Below are 24,011 nucleotides of genomic sequence, written 5' to 3'. Positions count from 1 at the left end.
ACGGACAATTGACGTTTGATAGAATGACAGATATTCGTAAATGACATTGACAAATGACAAATAGTTAAAGCGCGAGATCCTTTACACCCAGCCGTGAGCCCGGCGCCTTTCTTTATATTACCTAGGTACTGTCACCACATTGCCACCAGTGAACGTGTAGCCATATTACTTGCTCTGTGGTGTAGCCAAGCAGCAGTGAGCCAACCGCAAAGTGAAATGAAAGGAATTGCAAAGGCTAACCTACAATCACTTCTGTATTAGTCTCGAGTCACAATCATTCTCGCTAGATACGTAACAGTAAGTGAAGTGTTAGGAATTGTTAGTCAGCATCAGATATTTTTGAAAAATCAAAAGAAATGGCAGATTTGCAAAACTCATTGTTACAACAAATTAAGGAACAGGGTGATCTTGTTCGAAAATTAAAAGCAGCCAAAGAAGCGAACGAGAAGGTATGTAAAAAATGTAATCCTTATAGTAAAGCATAGGTTAAATTTATAACACATTGCATCATCAACTTCAACCATTGTTTTTGTAGGTTAGTACACAAACTAAAATATTTCAAGATCTTGAGGAAATTGACAGACACCTATCCGAATACAGCTATGTTTGTGGATATTTACCAAGTAAATATGATATAGAACTGCTAAAAATTTTAAATAGTGACATAAATTTCTATAAATATGTATATTTAAAGAGATGGTGGTACCATATGCGGAGTTTCAGTGACTCTGAGATAGAATTATTTCCTGAAGCCTGTCCATCAGCAAATGTAATTAAAATGTTAAGGGGTTGTACAAAAAGTTATGGTGAACAGGTGTGTTTTGAAATAAAATATTGCACCAATTACTAGTATTGATGTGTTTAGATGTTTGCAATTTATTGTATTGAATTTGAGCCTCCACATATGGTTATTTCGTTGCCACATTATAATTTTATAGTAACAATTTTATTTGTTTTTTTCCGGTAATAAAAACATCAGTGGTGACGAGGAATCATATTGGGGCAAGTTGAAAAGTATTGATTAGAGAAGCATGTTTCACAAAGCGTTAAGATTTGTAGACTTGAGACATAATGCAACAGCACTATTGTTGTGTAATGCAGCTTTCAGAGGTGGTTTCACAAAAAGTATTGCAACAACTTCCTCTTGCAAGGTATTGGTTACATGAAGCTATTAGCAAAAAACTTAGGACTTCTTAGAGGCTTTTCTTGTAGTGTTCTATAATTTTTTCTTTATTTTTGAGTATAATTTTGTCTTTAATTACAGATACAAGAAGAAGTTGCAAAATTATTGGCACTTAAAGCTCAATTGGGTCCTGCAGAAGATGCTGCACCTCAAAATTTCACCCTCAAAACTCCGAAAGGAACAAGGGATTATAATTCCCAGCAGATGACAATAAGAAATAATGTTCTGCAGAAAATTACAACTGTATTTAAGAAACATGGTGCAGAATGTATTGACACACCTGTTTTTGAATTAAAGGTATTTAAAAAAACAAATAGTTCTAGCATTTCTACTGTTAAATATATATATATATTTTTTATGTAATTTTATTTAATTACTTTAATTAATTAATAATTGAATAAATTTATGATTGATGTTAATTAACAGAAAAATTAATTGAACCAAAAATCATGTAGCTTGTTCTTGAGTTAATAATAGTATAACACAATTTTCTTTTGTTATTTAGATAGATTATCTTTGTACATGATCAAAATACTACTTGCAGGAAGTTTTAACTGGAAAATATGGTGAAGATTCGAAATTAATCTACGATTTGAAAGATCAAGGTGGTGAAATCCTTTCACTAAGATATGACTTGACCGTGCCACTGGCCAGGTACTTGGCCATGAACAAAATTTCAAATTTGAAGAGATATCACATTGCTAAAGTATATAGAAGAGATAATCCTGCTATGACTAGAGGGAGATACAGAGAATTTTATCAATGTGTAAGTTTTTTATAATCAAATTATTATTTCTATTATGCTACTGCTGTATTACATGTTTTAATTTATTGCAAAAGGCAATGGATAAGATTTGTATTGGTCTAGTATCATATCATCTGATTGGTATATTATCTATACTAATATTATAAAGCTGAAGAGTTTGTTTGTTTGAAACATGCTAATCTTAGAAACTACTGGTCTCATTCGAAAAATTCTTTCAGTGTTAGATAGCCCATTTATCGAGGAAGGCTATAAAGCTATAAGCTAGCAAGCGCTTCCCTATCTAGAATAAAAAATAAATATAAACTTATCCATCTAGTAGGGGAGCCCAAGAGGGGATTTTGGGATTTACTCGAGCGCGTCAGATTACTATAAGGGACGGTACCTTAGCTATTCATTAGTACCTCTAGTCAATATGAGCAGTTATGGTTGGTGGGTGCGCTCAGGGGCCCCGCTGGAAAATTTGAATAATCCATAATTCCCTAAGGTTGAGCTCGAATCGTCAGATTAGCGAAATGGGGACTTCTTATATTGTAATTAACCCCCCCATATATTAATCTGACGCGCTCGAATAATATTACTTTAATTTTTTACCCTTTCTTAATAGCGATTAAATCGCCACTTAAATCGTCAGATTAACGTATACTTTTTTTCAGTGACGTCCTGGAGCATGCAAAATATCAATATCTAACGCGCTTGAGTATTTCCAAGCCAATTTTTTTCTTTTTTAAATTAAAAAAAATCAAAAAACCCTTCCCCACCGCTAAAAGTGAAAACATTATAGGACCTTTTTTTCTCGCTATGGTCTAATCTACCAATTCTAATAGGTTCCCGTGACGCTCGAGTAAATCCACATTTAGCATCCTGGGCTCCCCTACTAATCATACTGAATGCCCATTTGACCATTAACTTTTAAATTAGACTAGATCAATACATAAATGTAAGTTGTTTTAGTTTCAGTTAGTACTCCAAAGGTTACACTGTAATGCCCGGTTCCTATATTTGAAAAACGATCCGTTTTAGTTACGAATAGTAGTATAATTAACCAAGCGTAAGCGAAAATCGTTCCTATAAAAAACGTCTCGTCAAGCAACTTACCGACGGCTTCCTACTGACGGATGGGAGGGTTACTATTAACGAACGGTAAGCATATTGTATGAAGAAGACAGTTTATCGCGTTCCTATAAATATTTTTAACGTCATTATGCTGTCAAAGTTACTATTCGTATAGCATTTTGTTTACCCGTCGATTTCGGGCGGTTAAATTCTTACTATTTCATTGTTTCCGCTTCAATATCGAAATGTGGAGTTCAGATAGTGATAGAGAAGTGTTTAATATTATATCGAATTTCGGAAGAAGATAGTGGGCGTGAAAGAGTATATATTATAGAGAAGGAGTGGATTTTTTTGCGACCCTGGATTCTCACGAATTTCAATTGAGATTTCGACTTGATAAATAATCTGTTGAACAATTACTTCTTGAAATTTATCCAGACGTACGAATAAAAGGAGCCAGGTTAGTTTAATGGAGGCATTAATATTATACCAAACACGTCTAACCTTATTACATACCTAATTTATGTTGTCATTTCAGGAATCATGGGGTATCTCCATAACATCAATTACTGTTGACGCTGAGGTTCTATGCTTTAGGCACAATATCGATATCAGTGGCAGACCTATTTCCCTTGGTCACGGCATCACGCGTGAACGGGTGGACCGATTTCGATAATTATTTTTTTATAATGTTCCTTGAAGTACGAGGATGGTTATTATGGAAAGAAAACATATACATGTACCAAGGGCGAAGCCGGGGCGGACCACTAGTATATATATATGTCTATGTTTGCAATGTAGAAATCAATTTTTAAACATTGTATTGTAAATAATAAAAAATAAATAAAAGTACATAATAAAATGGAATAAAAGTTTTATTTCTTTATTACAGTTTAATTTTACATAGTAATATGTAACTACATAATATATGCCAAAGAACTGTCCTGTGATTCTTACACGACAACCCTCCATCGATTATCATCTTCTATATTATATTCCTTAACGCTGTAATAGGCTCTCTGAACTAAATACATTTTTTACATAAGATTTACATTTAGCACTACCTAACAAATTCTTTTTCTACCGTATGTCTAGATATATTGCTTAATAATATACAAAAATTAATTAGTTATTGTGTGTTCAGTATTTCAATTATTACTTCATAATATTTGTCCATCATCCTTATTATGTTTGAATTTTTTGGCTGAAAATAAAAAGTTTTCCTGGTAGGTATTTGACCAATTTTTGCATTAAATGTGTTGGTCAACGAAGTCCAACATTCATCCTTTAATTTATTCGTAGAAGCATTCCTGGTTATAATAATTGAGCAATCTCGTCTTTACTCATAGCCTTCTTCGATTTCTGTAACAGAAATATATGTTTGACTTTAAAAGTGTCCGAAGCAAAAAGTAAGCGGCAGACGATTTTAAAGAAGAAACTAGCGGTCCGCCCCGGCTTCGCCCGTGGTACATATTAACGTTTTCTCTACATAAGAACCATCCTCGTACTTCAAGGAATATAATAAAAAAAGAATTATCGAAATCGGTTCAGCCGTTCTCGAGTTATGGAATTACAACGAAAAGTGGCATTGATTTTTATATATTAGAAGATATAAAGGCGTACTTACCGGCGTAATATCCATTTTTAATAAATATATAAACAGTGGTCGTTGTATTATTATTCTTTAATTATAAAACTTGACAATGAATCATCAATCAACAATGAATGACAATAATTTGACAACTGACAAGCAATGCACGCGTGCGCGAGAAAAACGTTCTGTTTTTGCTTTCTGTGTAACGCATTAGGTTGTTTAGAAGGAAAATTATCACGCAGATGTCTACAAATATATAGTTCTTTAGTATTAGTTCTTTATTAATAAGAAACTTTATTCTTAAAGTTTATAATTCGGCTGTATATTTAACTTATTTTGTCCTGAATTTTGTGTTATTTTAATTTCAATTTGGCTTATAACGAAACGCACATCTGTGAGTGAAGAGGGCTCGGTATTTTTATGACCAACGGATGTCCGTCGATAGCACGTCAAGAAATAAAATTGTGGAACGGTAATAACGACTCGTAGTTAGTTCTAGAAAAACGGATAGTAGCTTTGATACTATGACGATCCGTTGAATATAGGAACCGGGCATAAGAGTATTATTTGGCCTTGTTAGATAGAAGGTCTAAACTGCCATTCACAAGATTTGTGCATTACACAAAATTTAGATTTATTTCAACTACGAATATAAATCATGGTTTTTACGATTGAATAAATTTTTGTTTAAATTATTTATGTTAGTTTTGTAAAAAAAGTTTTTTTGTTTTTAATAATTAGCTGCTTGTCCGAAAATTCTAATTTCAAAATATTTTTTTTAAACAAAAAGTGTAGTATTTATAAAATACAAATCTTTTCTCTTTGTATGTATATAGTACAGATACCTAATATGAATTTACTTTGTGCAGTTATTTAAAAAAAAAATACTACATATTTTTCTTTCAGGATTTCGACATCGCCGGCCAGTACGATCCCATGATACCCGACGCGGAATGTCTTAAAGTGGTCACAGAGATCCTGGATGCCCTTGATATTGGCAAATACATACTCAAGGTGAACCACAGGAGATTGCTCGACGGCATGTTCGAAGCGTGCGGCGTTCCCGCAGACCTGTTCCGGTCTACTTGCTCCACTGTCGACAAACTTGATAAGGTAACTAGTTATGTCATTGAGTAGTATTGACATAGTGAGAGTGGATGTTAATTTTATTGCTCTGGTGCATGCTCCGTTGCTAGGCGACGGGGAACCGGTTTTTGCATTGGATATTGAATGTTTATAATCACTACGTGCTTAAAGAAATGTAATGGTATGGTTATGTGACTTGCAGGAATTTGTAGTATTATGTCGTTTATTATTTAATGATGCGTGAGGTGGATTCTATGCTTTTTATAACAATTTATTAGTTTCTAAATTTTATATTTATAATTGCATTGTAATGTTTCTTTCTGTTGCTTGTATTGTATGTTTATTACATGTTTTTAATAGATATTGTTCAATAAACCTTAATCTTAATTGATGTAAATTTTAAATTAACCCATTGAGCCCCAAGCGGCCCGATCGATCCCAGACACAATAGATTTGCTATTGTGTCTGTGGTTCCGAGGCCTGAGTTATTATGAACACGAACAAAATATTATCACAACACACAATATTATCATCACTTTTTATTTCCATTACTGGCACAGCACACTGAGAATATAGTTTATAAAGCGCTAGCTGCCACCTTAAATATTTTTTATTGTTTTCAGTTACCATGGGAGGAAGTGAGAACTGAAATGATTAACGAGAAGGGTGTAACACCAGAAGCAGCAGACAGAATTGGGGAGTATGTTCGACTGAACGGAGGTTCAGAACTAGCCCAGAAACTTCTGCAAGACGAAAAGCTTTCTAAATCAAAGAGTGCAGTGGAAGGCTTGGAGGGACTCAAATTATTGTTGCACTATTGTGAACTGCTTGGAATTCAAGATAAAATTCTGTTTGATTTGAGCCTTGCTAGAGGATTAGATTATTATACTGGTGTTATTTATGAAGCGGTTTTGACGCGTAAGTTTCTTCTTCTATAAGAGTTATCTCGTATTTATTTTAGAGTATTATTTTATACTAATACTTTTTATTATAATGGAGAACAAAATGGCCAATATGGCGTTGGATTTTTAGTTTCAAATAGGTGGAAGAATAACATAAAAGAATTTATAGGCTACTCTGATAGAATTGCATTACTTAAATTTCGGATTAATGACAACAAAATACTTACAATCATACAAGTATATGCACCCACATCTACACATTCTAATGATGAAGTTGAGGATTTTTACGACCTACTTAATAAAGCTTGCGATGAACACAGAGGGACCTGGACTATGGTGTTAGGCGACTTTAATGCAAAATTAGGCATTCGAAATTCAACAGATGATCGTAACATCTTAGGACCACATGGGTTGGGCATTCGAAATGAACGCGGAGATCGTCTATTACAATTTGCTTTTGGCCAACAATTAAGTATAACAAATAGTTTCTTTTTTAAAAAAATAAATCGTCGATGGACATGGCTTTCCCCTAACGGATTCACACGAAATGAAATAGATTTTTGTCTTTCTTCTAACAAATACATAATAAAGAACACAGAAGCTCTAAATAACTTAAAATTCAGTTCTGATCATCGAGCATTACGTACAACTGCTAGTTTCAATATGAAAATCCTGAGGTATAATAGAATTAAACATGCAATCAAGAAAATAGATAAGAACAGCTTAATAGCAAATACAGAACAGTTTAACTTAGAACTAGATAATTATTTCAGCTTATTAGAAACAAACGATACAGAGGATCCAGAAATTACCTACAATAATATCATAAACAGTATCAAGAGAGCAAGTAAAAAAATAAAAACCGTAAAGAACAAAAATAAAAAATTGACAAAAACTACCTTAGATTTAATAGACAAAAGACAAACGATGACACTTTATACTACTGAATATAAAGAAATAGATAAAAAAGTAAAGAAACACATAAGAAAAGATATACGTACATATAACACAAATTTTATCCAAAAGGCACTCGTAAAAAACACATCTCTTAAACAGGCTATACGTAATACACAACCAAGCAAACCATTAATTTTATCATTAAAAGACACAAATGGAACCAAACAAAGCGCGCGAGATAAAATTATACAAATTAGTACTGAATTTTATAAGAAATTGTACTCTGATGACTCATGTTATTCTTTAACCGATAAAAACTATGTACGTTCGGAAGTAGTAAATCCAATCACAATTGAAGAAGTCCATTTAGCCATAAAGAGTATGAAATACAACAAAAGTCCAGGTGAAGATGGGATCACAACCGAATTCATTAAAATTAGCGAACCAGTTCTTATTCCTTATATAACTCAACTATTCAATAACATATTACGAACGGGTATATTACCTAAAAGTTTCTGCCATTCTAATATAATCCTCCTCCACAAAAAAGGAAATAGATCAAACATAGAAAATTATCGTCCTATCAGCCTCATATCGCACCTATATAAAGCGTTTATAAAAATCATTGGAAATCGCATCACACGAGATCTGGATAAACAACAGCCTCCAGAACAAGCAGGATTTCGCGGTGGACTCTCCACTACAGACCATCTTCATTCGATTAACCAAATTTTAGAAAAAAGCCATGAATTCAACCTCCCCCTTTACCTGGCCTTCATTGATTATTCAAAAGCATTCGATAGCCTGAAACACAATGCCATATTCACAGCCCTCAAAGAACAAAATATAGAACCGACGTATATCCACCTTATACAAAATATCTATAGTACCAGTACAGCTTCTGTAAAAATTAATAGCAATGGCCCATCCTTCCGAATAACAAAAGGAGTCAAACAAGGTGACCCATTATCTCCAAAACTCTTCAATGCTACCTTGGAAGAAGTATTTAGAAGCTTGGCAGCTCGATGGCAGAACAAAGGTTTTAAAATCGGTGAGCATCGATTAACAAACCTTCGCTTTGCTGATGATATTGTTCTCTTTTCCTCCACAGCCTCTGAGCTACAAACAATGCTCGAAGACCTGAGCGATGCAAGCCTCAGGGTTGGACTTCAGATGAACATGACCAAAACAAAGCTTATGACTAACAGCACCAAAACCACCATCATTGTCGAGGGTGGGTCGGTTGCATATGTCGATGAGTATACTTACCTTGGCCAAATAGTTTCTTTTCAAGCAAGGCAGGATCAAGAAGTTGCCAAACGCATTGAAAACGCTTGGAGAAGCTTTTGGTCGATGAAAGAGCTGATGAAAGGAGACTTGCCTCTTTCACTAAAACGAAGGCTCATGGACATGTGCATCTTGCCCATCCTCACCTACGGTGCACAGACTTGGTCATTGACTGATCGCCAAAAGTCCGCACTTGGGGTTTGCCAAAGATCAATGGAGCGCAGCATTTTGGGCGTAAAGCTTTCTGATCGTATACAAAATAGAACGCTGCGCTCAAAAACACAGATTGTCGACGTAGCCCATAAAGCTGCCGAGCTCAAATGGAACTGGGCTGGACATGTTTGCCGAATGTCCGAAGAGTTGTGGGCAAAAATCACCACTATGTGGATCCCCGACAATGGAAAAAGGCTGCGTGGAAGGCCCAAAATCAGATGGCGCGACGAACTGGACTCTCATTGCAAGGAGTGGACAAAAATTGCTCACAATAGGAAAACGTGGATGAAGGGAAGAGAGGCCTTTGCCCAGCAGTGGGACAGCCATGGCTGAATAATAATAATAATTATTTCTTTGAAAATAGAAATTTAATTGTTTTATACATATTAAAATATATATTTGCTGAGTGTATTTCTTTTGTGTAATGTTATCATGAGAAAGTCAACAAGGTAATAGCACAGAATACATAATAGTAGCTAAACGCTACAGAACGGACACTCTCCGCCTCCCGCCAAAATTAAACACTTACCTCACCCCGCACGATCAGACATGTTATGGTACCCATTTCCCCGCAAGGACGATACCAACGACGTCTTTAGACGAAACGCAACGAAGATTGACAACATTAATCAAATTGACTTAAAGCAATTTTATTATTTTGGATTTGTGATTATCGTTTTTCGTAGAAAATGGTTAGATATTGTGCTGTTTACGGATGTATTTCATCAGAAAAACGCGAATTTTTTTTTACGCTAGTCACAAATGTGCCAACCATAAAGAGTTTACACACACATTTGCAGTCTCTACAGTGTGACTGTCAAAACTATAATTTTGTATGGAGTGTCCCGGGTTGGGTTATAGTCAAATTTTGTTTTCAGAACCTATTAAAATAGGCAACGAAGAACAAACGGTTGGATCTATCGCGGGCGGCGGTAGATACGACAATCTTGTAGGAATGTTTGATTCAAAGCATAAACAGGTAATTAAAAGTTTTTTTTTTAATTTTTATTTTTTTATTCTAATTTAATTTCCCTAAATTAAATTAGACTAAAGAAATACTTTGAGTCAGCAATTAATTAAAAGTTAATCTGTATTTTACTATAATAGTTAAGTACCATATTTTATCCATATGCAGTTTGAAATAGTTGTTTGCAAAAAATCATAATATCTATTTCAATCACGCAAAACTGAAAAAAAACCAAGTAACAATAACATTAATTGCTTACTGACATTCTGTGTAAGATAACAAATATTCACGATAATGTCATTGAAATGACATGGTTTATGTTATAATTAAAAATAGTTGAAATATTTTTTTTATTGAAAAATAATTGTAACGAAATAAAAATAAAAAGAATACATACACAATACACATATTATATTGAATTAAGTAATAAAATTTATTGCCATCGGCATTACCAACATGATTTTATTTGTTTAATTTCAACTCTTTCAGGTGCCATGCGTCGGTGTGAGTATAGGCGTAGAGCGTGTGTTCTCCGTGTTAGAAGCGAAGTTAGCTGCAGGTGACATTAGCGTGCGGACCAGCGACATTGATGTGTATGTGGCGTCCGCGCAGAAGAACTTCCTGGACGAGCGGCTCAAGATATGCTCGGAATTGTGGAATGCGGGGATTAAGGTAAGAAAGAATAATTAAAAACACGCAGGAGCATATAATTATAAACATATATCAATAGTATTAAACAGAAAAGTGCTTATCTGGAACTTTTCTCGAACCTTTTTAACCGCTTATAGCTCTAGTTTGGTTTAACATACAATTAACGACATTACATTCTTTTTTATGTAATCTCTATATGTGAGAACCTTTCATTGCCTTTATGTATTTATACGAACTGCTACATATATCTTGTTTGTATAAGCTGTTGGTGCTCCAAGTAAATAAATAACTTTTACAATTGATTTTTATTTGCAATTTCACAATAAGCTATAAAAAAACTACTATATGGTTTATTGTGTAAGTACATGGAAATAATTTGTAATCAATAATGCATCAAATAGTTCATCCTAGACATAGGTTCCAATATTCACTACACATAATACACACATACAAGAAATATTAAATAAATGATAACATTGCAACCGATTTAAATTGTACATATTATTTTCAGACTGAACAGTCCTACAAAAAAAATCCCAAGATGCTCAACCAATTGCAGCACTGTGAAGAGAACGGCATACCATTTGCAGTGGTACTCGGAGAATCAGAATTAAAACGGGGTGTCGTTAAAATCCGTAATATAACCACTAGAGAAGAAAATGAAGTGACCAGAGAGAGTCTAGTTGATGAGTTACGGACCCGTATCAGTAAACTAGGCCTCAAAGAAATGAATGGACCTGTTGCTTAAACAGGATAACGGTAAATCTGCTAGGATTGAAAGGTGATGGAAGAAATATAATATCCTATAGGTGTCAAATGTTTGGAATACTTGTTGAGCCAAAAAATGTACTCAGTGTGAGTGTGAAGCTCATACATTTAATATCAAAGTAATATACTTATTATGAAATGGATTTAATCTTGTGTAGCCTAAATTTATAAAGTGAAAGTGTTGTTCACACATTTGAAATCAAGCTAAAGTGATGTAATTCTATGAAAGCTAAACTCTCAGTTTCGGCGGTCAGTTCCGTTGGCCGACAAATGGTCCTTCGAGTCGGATTAACACTTTTACGTGGAAATATATTTGTTTTTTAGAGAACTTGAAAGTTGCATTTAAATAACTTATCAACAAGAAGTGTCAAGTACAGGATTTGCTATGGATTTAAAATATTTTTATATAAAAGTAAAATTTAGGATAAGACATATTGTCGTTTATTTTGATCACCTCGCGATACTAGTAGACGTTCCATCTATAGAAAATTGTGTTGTACAAATTTTTCATTTTATTTAACGTCTTTTTGTTTAGATAAATTAGTTGTAAAGTGTCGTTACTAATTTATTTATTTACATTTAACTTTACGAAAATGTCAATACTTTGTAATGATTAAAGTAAATTATAACAAAGTGTCTGCTGATTTGAGTTTTTGCTAAGCTAAGCTTGCTTAGCGTTTCAAAACTTTTATTGCATTTTTAATCGAACTTCTCTAACATTTTTTTTGTATACAAAGTAAAGCATTTCGTCAGGTACATTTACGGTTGTTAGTAATAAGTTTGCAATATCATAAGAAAATATCTGATTGATCTTTATTTATTTGTGATTTTAAGTAAAGCTAATTTACTTTTTATTTCATTATATTCCTATCTGTATAAAAGCAATATTAGTTTATGATCATAAATTCTGATGAGTATGTTTTGTGCGCTTGTTCGTGAAATGGACTTAAATTATCGGAATGATAATGTGCTTAACTTGTTACCCCGTTAATATTTATTTGTATTTTTTCTAATAAATATATGAATAACTTTAAAACGTTTTTCATTTCCATCCTATCATAGAACATTTAAGAAATATCAATGATTTTTTTAGAATTTCGCTACTCTTCAAGATTGTCAAGGAAAATAATTTATACAGTGGCCGTTAGAGCGTATTAAACGGGATGAAGATCGTATTAAGCGTTAAATAATGTATGAAAACATGTCTCAAGTTGCATGGACTGATGCAAAATGGCGTATTATACGAGAAATCGTATTAAGCGTGATCGTATTAAACGGGTTCTACTGTATATAGAAATATTGACAATACTTTTTTTATTCTTAAAGTATTTATTTGGTCCTTTATTGTCGGTCGTGTTCACGTAACAAGGGGAGTGGGGACCGAATTTCGGCAACGTAGTACGTAAACGTAAGTTTACACACGTAAAACATTGCGTAGCAAGATATTATAGGTACTATATAACATTATGTAGTGCACCTATATCGATAATTCACATAATTGAAAAGTCCTTAATTTTAAGTTTACTTATTCTTGACAACCAAAACTCAACCGTACACTAAACCATTAATAATAACGACCACTTGATCTCGGCCAACAACTTGATATCGACTATAGGGTGCGGGTGGATCCACAAATTAAAATAATAAAAAAATAAATTGAATTCTACACTGGACATAAATGGACCGTAAAATAATTGAACTATGTAGGCATGTGGATAAATTCTAAAGCAAGCACTAATTTCTAATTAGAGATAAACTATGTAAAGTTTAATGTCAGCTTATTTTTAAGTTTAATATGTAATGTTTGATATAAAATGTGCTATTTCAAATGATTCAATGAATAACGATTGACCTCCATGACGCTCGGGCCACGGTACTCTAGCTCCACTGAAAATCGTCATGTCACGGTCAAAGCAACTATGTTATTCTTTTTGGGTACTCATTGTACCCTCTACGCAGGGAGCTTCCTGTTATTGTGCCCTAATAGCCGCGAAATTTAACATAGTTGGAGGCAGTATAAATGAACTTGCGCAACACAAATTCCATTTACTACAGATTTTAAGTTCAAAGAAGTCACTTTAAATGTTTTAATCATAAAGAAGTAATGAAATGGTTCGTTGGTGTAAGAAACGTTTAACATTATTTATTTGTGTTATCTTGGTGACATCAAGGGTGAGCGCATCGGTGCTCAAAGATGCCTTAGAAGAACATTCGAAAGACCTATCGCATAATGAAGGTGCTGAAATAGTAAAATTGGAAAAACAAAAAGGGGAAAAAAACCATCACATTGAAAGTAACGTAAATGATAATCACTCCAATCAACATTCAAAAACAACCGATGATCTAAAATATTTGAAGAAAGATCATGATACGAAATCAGAATCAGAAAGTGATGAATATGGTGGATCAAACGTCAAACAAGATCAAGCCGAAGACAGTCACACGAATGGATATAAACGAGGACATAAAAAGGGGCACCATAAGCAAGGTTTTCAAAATTCCTACCATAAAGATGAATCATCTAACAAAAGCACTTATTTTGACGATTTCAATGATGAAGGTGATCAATCCGCCTATAATAAGAAATTAAACAGTTACGATAACCGTGACGGTAGGAATTACAAAGGCTCTCACAATAACGGTCACGAATATCTCCGGGATCATTACAGAGGCGGAGGGCACAGCCGTCATGCTGATGTGGGCGATAAAAGAATAGGTCACCAAGATTATGGAAAAAATCACTATTTACAAGACTTGGAAAACTACAACAAACATCACAAGGGTCGTAATTATTATGACAGAGGTAATGTTCACGACCGTCGCGAGTACAAAGAGCCACACGTGTATCATGCTCCACCACCACACCACGATCCTGGTTGGGACTGGAATCAATGGCAAGACAAAAGAGACTGGGCAGAACCCGGTTGGGATGAGCGCCGTGATTGGGGCAGGAATTCTGATTGGGGACGAGATTATGGTGGTCCAGGATACTATGATGATCACGGTATACGTCACGATGGGGGTTACGGGCACGGTCTTAACCATGGTTACGGTTATCGTTATGGAGAGTCCCGTTCTTCTCCAGTTGCTGAGATTCCCGCAGATGTTCCTGCTAATGCGCCTGTCGTTGCTCATAGGAAGCAGACGATAACTATTTACGAAGATCCAAGGTATAGTGGAAAAGAAAGTGGACAGGTAAGAACGGAAGAGGGAGATTATATTCAACTTGATATAAAGCCGAGCACACGACGATACGCAAGTTATGATGACACGTACTACAACTTGCCTGTAAGGGACGGAGCACAAGCTAGTACAATAAATAGATTAGTTTATAACTATAAAAGAACTTAGATATTAATTACATCTAACTAATAATAATATATTTTATTTATTATTTAAATTAAGCAATTACAGTATGCAACCTTACCTCTTGTTGAATAAAATTATACTTTGATATCAATAATTATATTGTACCCACTTAATGTTTTCGTTTACCTACCTTAAAATTTTATCCTTACTCTCTGTAGAGTCATAATATTTTTTTTACTTTGTTATCTCTTAATTATTTAATAGGACGTGCATAATGTATATATGTCTACGACGGGATGTGTCGTAATTATATACAAATAAAGTGGATAAATAAAATGGGGGATCATTTAATTAAGCATGCAACACAATATACAGATACATACAGTAAGGAAACTTCATACAAAATGTTCGAAATGGCTCCCCCCCCATCAAGCGTGTTTTCGAGGGTATTGAGGGGGATCGATAGTAGCGGGTGACACATCCATAGATTTTGAATATAGTATGGAAAAAAGTTTAAAGTGATGTCAATTCACATTAAATAATTAATATCGATTGTTTCAGTTTGTAGCCCTTTTAATAAATATATTTGTAAATACCGTATCTGACAAGTATCTGACTACAAGTTAAAAAGAGACTATTTTTTAATTTCTATAGATATGGCAGCATGAGTTTTAAATTAAGTTGACATATTTTCTACCAAAATGATAGCTACAAATAGTCACTATTATGAGTCCAGTCTGTTTAAAGGTCGCATCTATTTTTACGCAATCTAGAAGAGCAGGAAAATATAAAAAAAAGGAAACCTTAAAAAAATCTTGTTTAAATTTATGCATAATTACGTAAATATTAGGGAAGGAAAAGATAGATATTATAATTATTGTATTTTTATCGATACGTGGCGTCTCCACTTTGTCAAGCACTAAGCCTGTCAAATTATATTCTTTTTCTTCCTAAAACAAAAAGGTAGAGGTTCTATGCTCGTATAATAATAATTTTAATTTATTTTTGCATATTTTGTGTTTTTTAATTTAATTTAATTTATCGTTTTAAAAATAATTTAGTAGGTATACCTACATACAAGTATTGTAAATTCTGGTTTAAAATAATTATTGAATATATGTATAATAAGTACAAATATCAAGCATTATAAATAATTTAGGTACATTAAATAGCCTTCGGCGTCCATAACAAAACTAGATTTCGAAATATAGCACTGATAAAAACGTATTTACTTTTACAAGCTATTAATTCGGATTGTTTCTTCTTGTAAATTCATATTTAGGCTACACCATTTTTGTATTTTAACGGGTTTTAATCTCCAAATTACCACAAAATTAACTGTGAAAAAAAGCAAACAAAAATATACAGGCCGAATTGATAACCTTCTCCTTTATTTTTCAAGTCGGTTAAATATCAAAAAGTAACAGCCCTATAGCTATACGTCATAATTTCATGGGGGGGGGGGGGGCTTAGTTTCCTAACTGTATGTACGTAGTACCTACATATCTGTCAACTGTGCATGCAATATAAATTATAATTTTATAAATCATATATATAATCACGTAATTATACACATAATATAGCTAAGTATCCAATAGGTATTGGTTATTAATTTGCAACAGAAGCGAATCCATAATTCACTCGCAATCCGATACGTTGCTATATTGTACATTGCAAACTAATATGCTGATATCCAAAATTCAGAGAAGCATGCAGATCAAATACAGGTACTTTGATGTGAAGGATCCTGGGGCAGTTACATGTCGGACGGATGCCCAATCGGCTGACATATTTCAATATAGCATCTGACACAGTTGAGTGGCTCGGCCATTGGAGCGTGACTGACGTACAAAATCGGGGTCGATATGAAGCTTCCAATATGGACCAAGCCTAATATGCTGTATTAGGTCGAGTTCATATCGAAATTCTTATGACCAATTACCTACAGCTTTTGGGGCTGTATTGAACATTTGTAGGTATCTATGCCGAAAAGTGTTAAAAAAAAGTTCCGAGTTATTTTTGTCGACTATCTGCTTCAAAGTGAAAACATTTTATCCATAATAGAGATGAATGAAATTATTTGTTTGTTCGTCCAACTTTCATAATATAGAAGCGAATCAATTGCGTGTAGGTATACCTTAATTTTTTAATTTTATTTCTTCAATCGTACCAAATCTGTGTAGTTAACTAGGATTTAAAAAATTTGAATAAAAAGAAATTGATATTTTTCTTCTCTTAATATTTTTGCTACATGCCCATCGGTTGTCAGCGGAATGAAAAATAAATATTAAAATCTTTGATGGCTTGTTATGCAATATGCAGTCACTTCTCACTTTGTCTTTGACAATAACACCATTCAAGTTTACAGATTAATTCCCTTTATTACTCTTTCGGCTTTAATTAAGGGAAGTCGTTATTGAGGCACTACCCACTCGTAGATATTTTTCAGTGCTTTTATTTGTAATTTAAATTTTCCAACCCTTCCCTGTGGTTCTGCTTTAGGGGAATAAACTAATTTAAACGTTAAGCTCCCGTTAAAGTCCTTATAAAATATATGTCCAATTCCGGTGGATGAACAAGTTATTATATTTTATTATATTCATGTTATTGGGTTTTATAATGCTTTTTTTTTGCTACGCCCGATATTATCTGTATATTTTTAAATAGATAATAGTTAATTTATTTAGTCGTGATTACATTATTTAACGTTTTCTATCTGCTTGGTAAGGAAAGATAAAAGTACCTTTCACCTCTATCCCGCTCATACATTTATACAGCGATTATTTTTTATGACCTGGCATTAAACCCACCAATATGAGGAATGTAGTTTCAACCGTAAAGATCAAATCCGATAGTCTACTAGATATACATTGTTACAGTTTTACCCAACTAACTGAGTAGTTACCTACCTACGTATATAAAAATTCCAACTAAAACAAAAAAAAAGCCAATCTGCAATTTTAATATATTCAACCTCGTTACTTTGTGATAAATGAATAGTAGCTTCTTGAAAATTTTATTGCATCAATCCTTTGTAATTTATCATTCAGTTTTGGGAAGCGAGGACAAAATTTTAATTTACAATTTTTCGTGTACCTACCCCAAAGTGAATATGCAATTTTATCTGCAACTAGGAAAGCATAAATATAAATTTAATGTCTTCAAATAAATTACAAGACTTTATTTTGTCGTTTTACGACGTTATAATCAATGACCTATTATCTATATATCTTTTAGTGGGAGTCGAGCATGCTTCGGCACGAATTGGGCCAGCTCGCACCGGGGAAGGTACCACACTCCCTCAGAAAACCGGCGTGAAATAGCAGCATACAAATGCTGCTGTGTTTCGTACGGTGAGTGGGAGGTCCGGAGGCCCATCCTGTTCCCTTCCTATACCTATCCTTTCCTTTATTCCCATCATAAATCCTATCCCTACCTCTTTTTAATGAACAACATGGCAGCGGAATTAAATTACTTTTTACCCCAGGAGGGTACCAACCTTCACAGTGTTGGAGAATCCCTTCCTGAGCATTCATGCTCGGGCTGCCCTACGTACTCTGGGGAGGGCAAAATCCCGCTCAAGAATACCACCAAGCGCAAACGAGCACATAAGTCTATGCCACCTTCATTGTCCGTAGATTTCTGCAATGTGAGAGGCCTGCATTCTAACCTGAATCCCGTCCATCACCACCTAGAGACAGAAAAGCCGGCATTGTTGTTTCTTACAGAGACACAAATTTGTCCACCCTCCGACACAACATATCTCTGTTACCCAGGATACAAACTGGAGCACACTTTCATCCCACGAGCTGGTGTGTGTGTGTTTGTGAGGGAGGATATTTGCTATCGTCGCCTTGTCGGTCTTGAGGGCACTGACCTATCAATTATCTGGCTCCGTGCGGACTGTGGTGACCATCCCCGCATCTACGCGTGTTTGTATCGGTCACATAGTGGTGATGCAGAAACCGACCGTCTCATCGAGCACATCCAAACAACGGCTGATGCAGTACATGAGCAGATCCCCTCAGCAGAAATAATTATCTTAGGTGATTTTAATGCCCATCATACCCAATGGTTGGGTTCACGTACCACTGATCATGCGGGGAGATCTGTACACAACTTCGCGATGTCTTACAGTCTTACGCAACTGGTCTCCTCAATAACGAGACTACCCGACATTGCTGACCACACACCCTCTATACTAGACCTTCTGTTGACCTCCCATCCGGCTAATTATCAGGTAAAAGTCGAAGCCCCTCTGGGGACTTCAGATCACTGTTTAATTCGGAGTACAGTGCCAATCTTGCGTTCATCACGGCCCCGTTCACTTGGGAGCCGCCGCGTTTGGCACTATAGGTCAGCAGATTGGGATGGGATGCGGGAATTTTTTGCATCCTACCCTTGGAAGCAAGTCTGCCTTGCACCTGATCCTAGTGACTATGCTGACTCAGTTGCGGATGTGGTGCTTCAGGGAATGGAACTTTTCATTCCAAACTCTGTAGTACCCGTCGGCGGTAAGTCCCAGCCCTGGTATGGTCGTCCTTGCAAAATGGCTGCTCGCCTGAAGCAAGAGTGTTTCCATGCATGGGCAGAAGCAATGTCTAATAAGGATCCAAATGCTAGTGCTCTCAAAAAACGGTACAACTCTGCTGCCAGGGCATACAAGAGGAAAATATCCACAGCATAGTCGGAGTTTATTGGCAGCATAGGCGAGAAACTTTTACGCTACCCTTCTGGGAGCCGTGCTTTTTGGTCACTCGCTAAAGCTGTCCAAGGAAACTTCTGCAAGCCCTCGTTTCCACCTCTGCGCCGGGAAGATGATACTTTAGCCCACTCCTCCAAAGAGAACTGACTTGAGACTGCCTCAGTGCACCCGATCCCTAAAAAAGGCGATCAATCGGATCCATCCAACTACAGACCAATTGCTATTACCTCCTTGCTCTCCAAAGTGATGGAAAACATCATTAACAGCCAGCTATTGGGTTATCTGGAGGAGAACCAGCTGATCAGTGACCAACAGTATGGTTTTCGTCATGGACGGTCGGCTGGTGATCTTCTAATCTTCTTAACTCACCGATGGGCAAGCGCTGTTGAGAGCAAGGGGGAAGCTTTAGCGGTTGGTCTGGACGTTGCAAAAGCCTTCGATCGGGTGTGGCACCAGGCGCTCCTTTCGAAAGTTACAGCCTATGGACTTCCAGAGAAGTTGTGCAAGTGGATTGCCAGTTTTCTTACAGCGCGCAGTATTCGAGTCTTGGTCGATGGATCAAGCTCTGACTTATTACCTGTGAACGCTGGCGTTCCCCAAGGCTGCGTACTCTCACCCACACTGTTCCTTCTGCATATCAATGACATGTTACAAATTAGTAACATTCATTGCTATGCAGATGACAGTACTGGCGATGCTTTATATACCGGCCGCACTAATATTTCTCTGGAACACGTCCAAGAGTACCGTAACATACTTGTGTCCAAAATTGAGACTCTCCTTGGAGAAGTCTCAGAGTGGGGTCGACAAAATCTTGTCCGATTTAACCCTGACAAGACACAAGTATGTCTTTTTTCAGCTAAAAAAGCACCATTTCTCACAGCACCCCTATTTGAGAACACTCCCCTTAGTATCAAGTCTAGTATCGGAATTCTTGGTGTCAGTATTTCTGATGACATTCAGTTCCGCTATCATTTGGAAGGCAAAGCTACACTAGCTTCCAAAAAATTGGGTGTCCTAAATAGAGCGAAGCAGTATTTCAGGCCTGAACATCTATTACTACTTTACAAAGCGCAAATACGGCCTCATATGGAATACTGCTCCCATCTCTGGGCCGGGGCACCACAATATCAGCTCCTGCCACTTGATAGCGTGCAACGAAGAGCCGTCAGAATTATTGGCAAACAAGCACTTACCGATCGGCTTGATCCTCTGGGTTTACGACGAGACGTTGCATCGTTATGCGTTTTCTATCGTCTGTATAATGGGGAGTGCTCTGAGGAGCTGTTTGAGCTGATACCTGCCGCGGAATTCCACCACCGTACCGCACGGCATAAGACCAAGTTTCACGCTCACCATTTGGACCTCTGGCGCTCTAGTACGGTGCGATTTACCCGCCACTTCATTCCGCGCACAACCAAATTGTGGAACAACCTGCCTTCGGCGATATTCCCGAACGCCTATGACATCGAGGCATTTAAAAAGAGAATATACCTCCACCTCAAAAAGTCGGCAACACATCTTCGGACACGTCTGTAGATGCCTATGGGCTGTGGAATTGCTTACCATCAGGCGATCCACATGCTCGTTTGCCTTCTTTCATATAAAAAAAAAAAAAAAAAAAAAAAATATTATACTAGTAGACGCGGCATACGCCAACATCATTGCACTAAAAAACAGCGTAATTAATACATACCTACTTACTAACGCATTATCACCAATACAGTTGTTCTCTCTTTCACTCTCACGCACGAGACATAATACATGTCTCACTCATGTACTTCGTAATAACAACTGCCGATTAAAAAATAAAAAGAACGTCCAGCCACGACGCTGAATGGTGCGTGACTAAGTGAAACTCGGGCACTTAGCTGAGTTTTTTCTTGCCAAAATAGAGAGCGGGTAACGTATCTAGGCTCTTTTATACATCACAGGTTATAATTCATATACCTAGGTATCAATATATTTTATTGTGTCTACGAAAACTAATTATAATCACTACCACTACATAGTATAAAACAAAGTCGCTTTCTCTGTCCCTATGTATCTTTGTATGCTTAAATCTTTAAAACTATGAAACGGATTTTGATGCGGTTTTTTTAATAGATAGAGTGATTTAAGTGGAAGGTATATAATTTATTAGGTTTTATATAAAGCGGGCGAAGCCGCGGGCGGTAATCTAGTAACATTAATAAACACGGAAACAAGTTGTAAAATACATAATTACCTCGAAGCACACTAATCGAATCACCCATTCTCTTTTTATTAGAGTTGATAACGACTTGTCTTACACTAAAGCAATTTCAAAACGACACCCGAATAACACGCCAATAATCGTTAGTACCGATTGGAAAACAAAACTGTGATTATGGGATATTATCTCGGTGCTTATGTCCTTGTTTTGTTCGAGTGTATTCCTATTTTCATCTCTTTCGTCTGAAAAGGGGAAGTACGATAGAGTGACATTACTTTAACGAACTTTCGATGGGTCTCGTCGGTTGGGAATGCTTGTAATAAGATGATTAGTCAATATATATTTAAATACGTATCTATAATAATATATTATTATAAAAACTGTTTTATTTTTGGTTACTTTATGATAAAAATTGATTCGCAAAGTCTATCGGAAATGTAAAGAAAGAAAGAAAATAGGTAACATTTTTCTTATAAAATTAAAAGAAAGAAATGGAAGGTATAAGCCCAAAGAGAATGTACCTATGAGTTATATCTACACATCGTGTTACCTATTTTAAACTACTACCTACAACTTGTAGTAAAATAAGATCCTTTCTTCAAAACAGCAATTACAAGAACGCCTATTGAACTAAAGAAAGTACCTGCCTGCCTACATCATGCAAACAAAAGAAGAATTAGAATTAAATGCCAATTCCAAGGAAAGTAATTTTATTAATAATTGCGTCAACTCCCTCTCAGCCGCAGTATCGTGGAATCCCGGCAGAACAATGAAGTCGCAACTCGCTTATCTCCGACTTTGTTTATTGTCTGCTTAGATTACAAAATAAAGTACAGATGGAGCATGACAACCGCCCGTCGCCCTTGTCAAAGAAAATACGAAATCAAAAACAAATACGTCGCTGCACCAGTGCTATAGCGCATAAAGTGTCATGCAATACGTCAAAAAGGGTTTGCAATTTTAGTAAAAAAATGCCGTCTTGTGATAATAAAACGCTGTAAAATTTGTTCCCGAAAACAAAAAAAAAGATAAAACATCGTTTCACAGGTTTTCTGTAGATTATTTGGCTGATTTATTTCTTTAATACGAATAATAATTTTACAGATATGAAGGAATACAAAACTTCAACGTATGTTGCTAGTATTTTGAAAATGAATTTGCCATTTTTATTGGTAAAACGGTGAAATGGTTAAAAGATCTTCAGGGTAATGCTGTTGGATTTTTCGATCGTGAATGTGATTATTTGTATAGTGCACTAAAGGATCATGATAATTATTAGATTATTTTAATAAGCATAATACATTATTTTGTTACTTTTATAAAGCTTAAAAACGTCATAGTCGTTTTCGCTAGCGATTTAATTTATGTGAACTCCATGATGGATATGATGAAAATAAAATGTCCCGTATTCTCGACTAAAAACTACCGCTATTCGTATTCATATATTATGAAAAATAAAAAATAATATAATTATTATAGTTAATATTGAAACTTTTTTATGTAATTTATTTAATAAAAAATTGAATACAATTATTTTGTCCATATATAACTTTAGTAGGCAGGTACTTTATGTAATAAAAGAATTTAAATAAAAATTAAAACTTGACTTCTCATTTATGTACGCCTACGTCACTACCGCCACTAACATAATAATTCAGATCATTGCAATGAAACCTCACAACTCAAAATCGGTCCAACGGTTTATACTGCAGGGCGTGTCAAAGAAATATTATACATACATCCATAAACTCGAAAAACATAACCCTCTTTTTTCCGTAGTCGGGGAAAAATTTGGGAAATTTTTCAATATCTGGCAACATTACACGCACACAGAAGCACCGTGTACGTACAGTGCAGCGGCGAAATGACAGCACACATAGCTTTATTGAAAATGACGATAAATTATTCGGTTTAGTTCGGCAACGCTCCATCTGTCTTTTATTTTGTAATCTAAGATTGTCTGAACTTGCCTCAACGGCCGTTTTGTTACAGATTTCCCGACAACTCAGTTTAGATGAACAAGTTGGTCTTCTTTTATGGATATACTTATATCGTACGATACGATATCGTTTACCGATCGCTATGACGATTTATGGGTTAATCTTTGCATTAAATAAATACTTGTGTACAGTTCGTTGTTGAATATTTTTCCAAATTATAACCTAAATAGTTTTTGCCATATGTAAAAAATAATGAAACATAAAGTTTACTTAAATTTTTTGTATCATTCTGCGTCGGTATAAAAGTATACAGATCCATCGTGAGTGCGTCGTAGCATTTAAAGCGTTCCTGAAAGGGGTATTCGTTCATTCGTGACGAATCTTCTGCCTGTAGCTAACTAATTGCTATGAAATAAACCGCTCCCATGAGATTCATCACCCCGCATTTGTTTGAATCGAAGTTGCTCGTGTAAAGCGCTTTCAAAATTAAATTGAT

At 35.4% G+C, this 24,011-nt stretch overlaps 2 protein-coding genes across 4 annotated transcripts; both read left to right on the top strand.

Annotated features, from left to right (window-relative positions):
- The first annotated feature begins 100 nt into the window (after window positions 1-100).
- On the top strand, window positions 101-12,403 carry LOC123692016 (histidine--tRNA ligase, cytoplasmic). 3 transcript variants are annotated; one of them, XM_045636636.1, is made up of 9 exons: window positions 101-449; window positions 536-814; window positions 1,265-1,480; window positions 1,728-1,949; window positions 5,503-5,709; window positions 6,306-6,600; window positions 9,860-9,960; window positions 10,438-10,620; window positions 11,111-12,403. In XM_045636636.1, exons 1-9 carry the CDS (start codon window positions 357-359, stop codon window positions 11,345-11,347), a joined length of 1,833 nt encoding a protein of 610 aa, XP_045492592.1. In that variant the 5' UTR covers window positions 101-356; the 3' UTR covers window positions 11,348-12,403. The 3 variants fall into 3 exon arrangements, with proteins under 3 accessions (XP_045492592.1, XP_045492590.1, XP_045492591.1); XM_045636634.1 differs by lacking the exon at window positions 536-814 and adding an exon at window positions 980-1,151 and having other exon boundaries at window positions 104-449; XM_045636635.1 differs by lacking the exon at window positions 536-814 and having other exon boundaries at window positions 105-449.
- Window positions 12,404-18,130: 5,727 nt separating this feature from the next.
- On the top strand, window positions 18,131-19,363 carry LOC123691893. The gene has a single exon (XM_045636479.1). It carries the CDS (start codon window positions 18,131-18,133, stop codon window positions 19,361-19,363), a length of 1,233 nt encoding a protein of 410 aa, XP_045492435.1.
- Window positions 19,364-24,011: the final 4,648 nt, after the last annotated feature.

Source organism: Colias croceus, chromosome 5 (assembly GCF_905220415.1).
Source record: "Colias croceus chromosome 5, ilColCroc2.1".
Taxonomy (NCBI): Eukaryota; Metazoa; Arthropoda; class Insecta; order Lepidoptera; family Pieridae; genus Colias; species Colias croceus.
Note: the sequence above shows the minus strand (reverse complement) of the source record. Positions and strands in the feature narration are given on the sequence as shown.

Bases quoted from the DNA above. Each gene is read 5' to 3' on its own strand.
- LOC123692016 (XM_045636636.1), top strand. From the start codon at position 357: ATGGCAGATTTGCAAAACTCATTGTTACAACAAATTAAGGAACAGGGT. The intron at 1,950-5,502 runs GTAAGTTTTTTA...TTTTTCTTTCAG, and splicing joins ACAGAGAATTTTATCAATGT to GATTTCGACATCGCCGGCCA. The intron at 9,961-10,437 runs GTAATTAAAAGT...CAACTCTTTCAG, and splicing joins TTGATTCAAAGCATAAACAG to GTGCCATGCGTCGGTGTGAG.
- LOC123691893 (XM_045636479.1), top strand. From the start codon at position 18,131: ATGGCAGCGGAATTAAATTACTTTTTACCCCAGGAGGGTACCAACCTT.